This window comes from Clinocottus analis, unplaced genomic scaffold (genome assembly GCF_023055335.1).
Source record: "Clinocottus analis isolate CAN_PGR_092001 unplaced genomic scaffold, fCliAna1.0.p SCAF_18, whole genome shotgun sequence".
Classification (NCBI taxonomy): Eukaryota; Metazoa; Chordata; class Actinopteri; order Perciformes; family Cottidae; genus Clinocottus; species Clinocottus analis.
Window position 1 is genome coordinate 6700387 of NW_027175909.1, and position 9614 is coordinate 6710000.

Below are 9614 nucleotides of genomic sequence, written 5' to 3' on the forward strand. Positions count from 1 at the left end.
GCCACCTGCATTTTGGACTCTCTGTTGTTTCACTCTGTAGCAAACTGAGGCTCAATCTAATAACAACACAACAAAACACTTTCCACTGGGTCTCTCTCTCTCTCTCTCTCTCTCTCTCTCTCTCTCTCTCTCTCTCTCTCTCTCTCTCTCTCTCTCTCTCTCTCTCTCTCTCTCTCTCTCTCTCTGCCTTTCTCGGCCTTTCAATCTTATCAGCGGTAATGTAATAAGCGGTTGCTTCGCTCTGTCTCCTCGCCACCTCTCTTAATTCCTCAAAATAAAGCAATATCACAGGGGCCCTGGCCTGCCTGTGACTGGGGATAAGATGCTTGTAAAAGGAAGGATAATTCAGCAAATAAATGCTCGGCATCAAAGGCAGGCACTGGGTCTTTCTTTCTTTCTTCTCTCTCCCTCTCTCCCTCCTTACTGTTCGCCTATCAAAAGTATTACATGTGCTTTCATCAGTTCACAACAAGGCACAATGTGCTTCCTAATGCAATTACTCGACCTCCATTAAATCAGAAACAGTGGAAACAAATGAATTACACATTTGTTACAAAAACCACAAGTCAGCTCCCCGTCTCTCCTCTTTATTTTTTTTCTCCCTTTCATAGGCGTAGGGAGAGAAAAAGTGAAATCATTTCTCATTAAATTTCAGGCAGATGTAGCCCTAGGTGATGCATAGAAAGTCTCCCATGTCTAATAGCCACCCACCATTGATATCAGAAGGAATTTACAGGGTTCAAGGCTGTCGAGAGGAGGTCATCTCGCTAAACTCCGAACCACATTAATCTGACAGGGCTGGTGTCCGACTACCACCCACCCATAAAACAACCAAACACAAGGGAAGATACTGATGTGTACAGTAGTTTCTTGATTTTATCATGTCAGCCAGCATGGTAGTCCGTAATTGCTAAAAACTTAAACATGCTAAGCTGATCGCCCGTGGCGCTCTCGCTACGAGATTCGATGTGTGATCTCCGACTAAAGTGGAGGGACCAAGAATTGATGCGCCTCCGAGCCCAATGACATGGACAGATTTCTGTCACCTCGAGCCATGCTACCCACAATGCAATGCCCATCAACAGGGGAAGCCATGCAGAGGACATATGAATTACATTCCTTCTCCAATTTCCGTGGAATCACAAATGCCTTTCACCCAATTAAAGATTACAGTCATGTGACATCAATTGTACGTACGGAGAGAAATATGGAACGGGCTGGACTTACCACTGAAGCAGCGTGTTCAGCCGGGGCTGTGGCGCTTCTCCCGCTGCCTCGGCACAGTCTCTCTGTGACTGAGGCGCCTTTAAATATTAAAGCTGATATGTTAACAAACACTGTTATTCTGTTAACAGTCATTAACATTATCAGCTAATTGACAATTTCATGTAAACACCACGTCACTCTAAAGGATGTCAGATATTATTCATTTTTGTGACTAATTGTAATGAAATTATTTTAAAAGATAAGCGCTCAGGAACAAGACTTCAACGGGCTAATGTCATGGACAAAATGTGACAAGAGAGACAAAGATTGGAGCAATTTGTTGAGCTTGTAAAATTATCTCGAAACAGCATCCTGGTTAATGTCCTGTGGGTTATTATGCCTTTAACTAAAAGAGCGAGGACTCCTTCATACAGCATATACACACAGTACTTGGGCCTTTACCTTAGCATTCCCAGTGAAGAAGGCCATTAGTCTCTTCTTTCTCTTGGCCCACTCCCTCCTCTTCAGTGGTCCCTTCTGAGCCGCTTGCTGAAAATCCGTGTAAACACACATACACACTTTCTTTGGATGCCGCTTTATGAAACAGTGCAGTGCACCATAATGGCAGAATTAAGCACAAGGAGCAACTGTAATGCAATCTGCAGGCAATCGATACTGAGCCAGGCCCTAAAGACATGTAGCGTTTGATGAGTATTTCTGCCGGTTTTACATTCAGTCAGCACATTCACACTCCCCATTCAGACGCATTGACACTGCTAAGTGACAGCGTCTCGCCCTGTAGAGGCTTTGTGCGGCAGAATAGAGAAAGAAGAAAAACACTATTATTTTTAAAATAGATGTGAAATCTCTGGTGGATAATGTGCTTTCAATGGGAGGTGGGTGTGGAAACAGTAGGAGAGCGCATACATATTATGGCAGAATAAGATAACGCTGATCCCAATACTGATACAGTACACAGTAGACGGTAATATTATCCAGTCACTGAGGATGAGTCAACTGTTGCTGTGGCTTCCAAGTGATCGTGAGACATTGTTGGACCATTTTTCCCCCAATTATGTTTACTTTCTATTCATATAATTTGATACTCTTACTCTCTTTTCAAGTGAGATTAGAACTATAAATACTGTGGATAGAAGTTCTGCATTCTTTGAACATATGCGTTAATGTTTGGGTGTCTTTGCCATCGAGATTTGCCAACACAATGGAAACCCATGTTCTTGTGTCCCCTCCCATTTCTTTTCTAAATGATGGAATACAAACACTTGTGCTGAAAGGAGCTTCAGATCTTAACGCTAGTTCACAATACCCCTACTCCTCAGTTGGAAAATAAAACGTAGTCACGCTCTATTTTTCCTGAAAAGACCATAAGACGGGTAAAGGAAGACAGAAATCAGCTACTGTCATAGACAAATATGCATAATAATGCACAACAAAGTTCAAAGACTGAACACAACTGTCTCCACAAATAAGTTAATTGTGTGAGGATATCACATGTAGCATAGATTATACAGTTGAAATCCATGCACACATTCTGAGCTGATGATGAATGAATTATCTAACCTTGAATGAAAGCATGTTCTACAAAAAGAAATTTCAAATGAGTGCATTCAGCTGAGATTGAGCTCATCTGCAATGAAAATGAAATGCAGAACTTTTATAAAGGTAGCGGTGGTGGGGAAAAAAGGTTGGGGACAAAAAGACGACCAAATATGGAAGAAAAGAGAAAGAAAATTGGTAAGCCGGGTACATACAACACCCACATACACACATACAGACAAAATGGATAAATGTACACTAACACACACACACAGACACACACACACACACACACACACACACACACACACACACACACACACACACAATGTCCATTAGCCAAAAGCCACTGATACACAGCATAATGGACATGGCTGATGTGCTGGTGAATATGGGATGATGACACAGATATTCCTCTTTGTAGCCCTGACCTGCTGCAGTGAAAGGCTGCCAAGCGTGATCATGTCAGGCCGCACACGCTCCCTCAGCTGCTGGGCGTAGTGGGGGATCACCTCCTCAGCTGTGCTCACTGCAAGAAATAATACAGTGGCATCACAAACTATATAATATTTATCAAAAAACACATTGCTACTGTAGCAGTTTGAATATAATGTCATGTGCATATGAGGGAATACAATATTGTCCAGAGACAAATAATTGCACACATGTTTACAAGTTCCTGGAATGATTCCTTGCTAGTTTTATGGATGAATGCATGTATGTTCAAATAAAATACATGTTCCTATCATAGTAAACATAATAGTGTAATATTACCATAATAGCACATGATGGATAAAACATAAATAAAAGCATAGCATTACTTTTTACAGTGGTTTCTCTGGCCATTACCATCCTCCCTGCTTTGAGTCCAGCCTCTCCTCCCTGCCCAGCACTAGCCTCAGCCTGGATTTTGGCAACGGCGTGGGCCTGGGAGGGCCGGGAGCCCGAGGCATCACCACCACCGTGGAGCGGCAGTCGCCGCTGAAGCACCGGATCACCCGCCTTCACCTCCAACACCTCCTCATCCCTGGAGGCTGGCAGCGTACCTGGAGAGATACGCATCAATGAGCATGCGCGCACACACACACACACACACACACACACACACACACACACATGCATAAACATACTGATGGATGTGCATACTTACCACATCCAGAAAAAGACACTCAGAGATGAGTATGTATATACAGACATTTGTGCAGGTGGACAGTGGACAGCAACTCACATGAACACAATATGAACATTCACAAAACCAAGGTATCATATTCAAGCCCACTCCTAAAGCATTGGTGCCATGAATCCTGATCTTGATATATTCATATTGAAACAAGACCTTAGTTCTACAAGGCCTATTACACAAGAACCACAATAGCCTGTTTCGCTATTATTTTGCTAATATGATCACAGTTGTCTGTGGTTTTTAAGTAGAAATATCACATAACGTTCATTTGAAATTGTGCAAAAAACTATGACCACATGCACAACTAGAACTTAATAATGAATTACACACCGGAAGGTTTGTTAAACTTATGAGCAGATGTAGACTAGGATACATCAGGTTGAAGTGAGGCTAAAGAAATGAAATCTAATGTGTTACTAAGCAAGAAATCAAAAGGAAGATGAGGTGGGTTTTTTTGCATATAGCTCTTAAGCTCGTTAAACTGTGAACAACGGGCCTATACGATGAAAGAAAGTTTGTCTTTTGTACCATATGTGAGGTGGTTTTTTGGTAAGTAAACTATAATTCATTACCGGCAGCAGTGAAACATAATCTACAGTGTCTAACCTGCTTGCTTTGTGTCTTTTCAGTGTTGCTGCACCGCCTAGGTAGAAAGCAAGAGGTATTCCTTTGAGCGTCTGTGTGTTCAACGTGTGCAGTCCAACATGCACACCAGCCAAAGCGGTTACTGACTAATGCTTTTCACGTAGAAGCTGATATCAATGCCTAACGTCTTACCGAGAACTAGAATGAATAGAATACTAGTCTGCGTTCTTTCATCTCCAAGCCAAAGCAGTCAACTGTATCACGATAAAAAGGATGAACTGAAGATCTTAGACAGACAGAAGGGATTTCTCGAGGAATTTTTATTTTTTGAGGAAATGTCTACAGCACTGGCCACTGTCCATTTCATTAATACTTTGTCGTATTCATGCTCTTTCTTGTGAAATGTGCATGGTGCTTTATGGCGGGCTATAGAAGCCAAGACAAAAGCCTGAGAAGCAGTCACAAAATGTCAGGATCAGGACTGACATACACTGCGCTGCAGCTGCACAGAAGACGTGGGGCCTCCACCGGTGGGAGGCATTCATACAACAGCATAAGGTGATTGTCACGAAGCCTATTGTCGCTCGGTGAAGTGCTTACTGGCAGTCACCGCAGTTGGACTCCAACTGTACAGAAGTGAGGGCTCTCTCTCTCCCTCTCTCTCCTCTACCCAGCCGCTCAGCCTATTGCATGGAGGAACTGTTAATCCAAGATCCTCTTTACTTTTTCGGTGGGATTTCATGAACATTCCAAGACAATGGATGGGGCTGCTAATCTCGCTGGTACAGCTAAATCCGAGACAATGGCAAATAATACGAGCCGGCTAAATTCTACCGTGTTGAAGCGGGCCTAAACCCATCACTTGTGCGCTGGAATTACAAGGAAGATGTGCGTCATGTCAACAGGATCTTGTGCGACTGTCTTCACCCAGAACAATGCTAAGCTTAAACCACCTCAATGTTGCCTGGTTGGCTACATATTTAAATGAAACCGAGCTAATGAGAAAAGGCACGCCTACTGTGAGACAATGGCTGTGCTTGGAAAGCTGACTTCAAGTGACGGTCCATTTCTAGTCTTATTCTTTGTTCTACGTTAGTGCTGCTTTCAGTGTGAGTCGCGTCTTATTTTTGTCTGGGTTGTTCATGGGTTCACTGTCTGTAGCTTAACCTAAAGATGCTGTACCTAAAAGTCCCATTCAAATGGGAGTTAGAGCGTCTTTAGTTTCTGTTATGGTGTCAAATGTTTGATGACTCATCCTGCACTGTGGGGCGTGTGCGTAAAATAATCCAAATAAATGAGACACAGTGGTTATAATAAACTAACTTTACTGTATGTGTTCCTTTCATCTCTCCCTTGATATGTATCTGCATCTATAATAGTTGAGGGAGTTGTGTGTGTGTGTGGACTAAACAGTCCTGTAGCTCAGTATCACAATCTGAGTATCCCCGTTTTTCGTGGTAAATATAATGCAAAGGATTTGATTTAAATCCCTCTAGTAAATGTACACCGCTAAAATATTTAGTTTCACTGTGAAATACAGTACAGGTGATGAAGACGCTCTAACTTGTGACTGTGACTGTGTCACTGCGACCTGAAGGTGGTACACAGTGGCTCCAATGATTCAAACGGGGACTGTTTTATCAATATGTCCACAAAAATATGTATCTCGTTCTAAAGTGTGTAAATTGAGTGAATACACTAAATATTAACACCATTAAACAGCAGTGAACAGATATGGAAACATTTTACTTAAAATCAGATACATTTTTCTAAATCAGGACATGTCAGGTAAACAGTGCTCACAAGGAATCAAATAAACATTATACGTCCCAAAATGTAAAATAAATTAATAATAATTCTAAATTTAAGTAATGCAATGGAAAGGTAAAGTAATTGTTCCGAATTAAAGTGGTAAATATTATATAGTTGCTTGTTTGATTAGCAATTACCAAGATACATAAGTACAGTAATATAGGAATACATACCAGGTATATTTATGAAGGTGTCCTCCTCATCCAGCAATGCAGACATCCTTTGATACAGTCTGTTTTCATCAGCATTCAATATGGCTACAAGTCAAAACAATTATAAATTGAGTATACGCTCTAAAGGTGATGGAAAATTATGCATTTCTGTGCCTCAAAATTACTTTCTACTTATCAGACAAGTCAATCTAAACCACATCTTAACATGCAAACCACAGATATTAGCCGTGGCTGGAGAGGGGTGAGAATCAAGTGTATGCAGAGGGATAATGAAATAGGAGCATTAACATGCCTGTTAGCCGGCCTGTCATCATGTGATGAGATTTGGTTTGGTGAATCCTTTGATATTACACGGCAGTGATATCCAAAAGATACAGGTGAAATGGCTTCTCCATTAATAGCCATGTTTCATTATAACATGCATATTACTTGGCTCCCAAGAGCTTGCTTTTAATAGGCCTACTTTAGGAGGGGGCTGCAAACTATTGATGTGGCTCTGCGTGTGTCATTTGACAGGGGAAAGAAAAAAAACCCTGGCGAAATGACGGCTGACCAATAATACGTGACCTTCGTCAATGACAGCGAGTCGGGTAGCCAATCTTGCGACGCCATCACTCGGTGTATTTACATAGACCGTCCTGCCGTCACAAATGGCGGCCTGCTACCGGCGATCTCTCTCACCTCACTTTAATGAACCGAGGAGAACTATTATGACAGAGAATGACATACTTAATTCTAGCTCATCTTCAGCGCTGACCCCAGCCGTCCCGCAATGCCTTGGGTCTGTCTGCCCAGCCGACGACGGGTCAAAGTAATTTTGGTCACGTTTATTTCCTGTGGAAAAGTGCGAGAGGCAAGAGAAAGAGGGGTTGGGAGTTGGCAATGGGGGGGAGGGTGGGGGAGGAGGGTTGTACAGGTTCAGGTTCGTGGTTATTAGAAGCACATGAAGCGAAATGTTAATTTTGAAACCCACACTGTCGAAGGGCAGCGGCTGCTACCAGATAAGGCAGAGCCATGATGAGCCAGGAGTACAGAGGCAGAAAGAGAGAACTGGCAAAGACACTGCTGGGTTTCTCAGTGCTACTCTGCGCGGCCTGCGGTGCTCTGGGGCCTAATTAGCATGCCGCAAAAGGTCACGGCAGGCAATCTCTTAAATACGACTGCCATATGTTTGCCGTGTTCAAAAGGAACTAATGAGAAAGTCTACAAGCTCAAAAGTACCTGGAATTTCAAAGACAATACCTTCTAAATACTCTGAGGTCAGCGGCCCAGAGGACCGGGCAAGTTTGGAGGAGCAGATCCAAAGGAAAATAACCTGAGCCCATGTCTCATTGACTTCTTATTAGCGATCATTGACCTATGGGTATCAAGTCTGCTCTGCAGAGTTTATGGGAATCCAATGGCTCCAGGGCTCTTTGTATTAAGGGTACACCCCACCAAGCAGCTTTCTTAACCCCAAATCATTCTCATTACAGCCCTTGAATATTTCACTCCAATCTAAATTGCTTTACTTGTATTTCTTAGGTTGTCGGGCAAAAAAAAAGAAAAAAAAAGCATGGTGCTTTAAATCATGTCATATATTCCGCACAAGGATGGCCTTTATAGAAGTCTGTGGGTATCGGCGCTTGCATGCATAAAAATGTGAGTAAGTGTGTTTGCATAGCAGCACCGCTGGCCCACTAGGCCACTACCTGAAAATTATTTTGAGCTCATATTAAATATCTTGCTGGAGGTTTCCACACACTGTTCTTACTCTAAGTTAAAGAGTCAGACTGGAAAAAAAAAGTATTAAAAGAGGAGGAGCCGTATGACTTCTCGACGGTGCCATAAATCGAGTGTGAAATTCACACGTTAAATCCCTCTACATCGTTAACAAAGAGTTTGAACAATTTCTCTGCAAATAGCTCTGAGGTTATGAAACCCTTTTTTCAAACACAAATTTGCATAATGGTGGTGGCTCCGTGGATCGCCTTTTGAATCATATCTGTGATTTACCTAAATAGTCTGGCTGTCCTCCAGTTCATCCCTCTAATGAAAATTTCAATTCTCTGTTCTCATGTGCACATTATCAGTAACTTGAAGAGATTGAGAGATGATGTAAGACTTCGGTTGAGGCCAAATAGAAGTGTCACAAACATGGAACAATTTGCCTTCGTGATCTTCCAATAAAGGCCCACGAGTCACTGCACTGTTCTGCATATTCACACTCAGAAGAAGGGCTCATTTTGCGTTTGTGATTCATAGTTTGTTTTTGTAAATCATATATTCAGTGTTATTACCACAAAGAAATAAGGTTATAAACTTGTAAAACACATAGCGTGTGATATATTTAAAATGCCCTTTGAGACATGCATGTCACAAGAGGGTGTGAGGGGACTTGACAGAACCCTGTTAATAACAAAAACACATGACATTGTGACTGTGCTGATATGAAGTATTTCATATTTTCCTTAGTTCTAATATCATTAAACTACCATATGGTTAAGTTCATTTTGTATGCTTCCAGGGTATGGTAAGTGGCCTAATTAGCATTTCCAATTAATAGAACAAAAAAGAAGAGAGGAAAATCAGTAACTTCCCTCATCAGCATGTCAATATATGTTTGAAAAGAGTCTATAGCGGTGCAGAGTGGATCTGCTTTGCCCAATAAAACAAACTTTTGAGAATATGCTTAGCTGTGCATTCTTCATTTGATGAACTTTATTCCTATTTTAAACTTTGGATGTGCGGTTGTTTGAGGTGCTTATCCATAATCAGTGTATGACCTACAATATAAGGGTCGGCCCGGCCCCAGTGTGGAGAAAAGACGACAACATTAGGACAAAGCATGACACTGATTTGGACGTTGCAGCAGCTAAACGTATTAGAAAAGCTCAACTAAAGAAGAAAACAATATCTGTTTTAGTGTATGCTATATTTAGAATATATTTACCACTTTAGCTTGCTGTGAGACAACCCTTTCCTTTTGGGAAACTGAACTCAAAGTGAATCTGTGCTCTGCTCAAAGACGCTCGACTCTGTTGATAATACACACACATGAAAAAGTAGCTAACACAATCCCAGTTAAAAAACACACACACATACATGAAAAAAACTGA

General features: G+C 41.8%; 1 protein-coding gene across 11 annotated transcripts in view; it reads right to left on the reverse strand.

Annotated features, from left to right (window-relative positions):
* The window catches only part of ofcc1 (orofacial cleft 1 candidate 1), an 86536-nt gene that overhangs the window by 61311 nt on the left and 15611 nt on the right, over positions 1-9614 (reverse strand). For 9 of the 11 annotated variants that reach the window (XM_068582406.1, XM_068582412.1, XM_068582411.1 and 6 more), the window contains 6 exons: positions 7246-7350; positions 6517-6600; positions 3585-3809; positions 3195-3292; positions 1669-1755; positions 1228-1304 (listed from right to left, as the gene is read on the reverse strand). In XM_068582406.1, coding sequence (XP_068438507.1) covers positions 1228-1304; positions 1669-1755; positions 3195-3292; positions 3585-3809; positions 6517-6600; positions 7246-7350 — 676 coding nt within the window. The remainder of the gene's footprint in view (positions 1-1227; positions 1305-1668; positions 1756-3194; positions 3293-3584; positions 3810-6516; positions 6601-7245; positions 7351-9614) is intronic. The other 2 variants (XM_068582414.1, XM_068582407.1) reach the window with 1 other exon arrangement.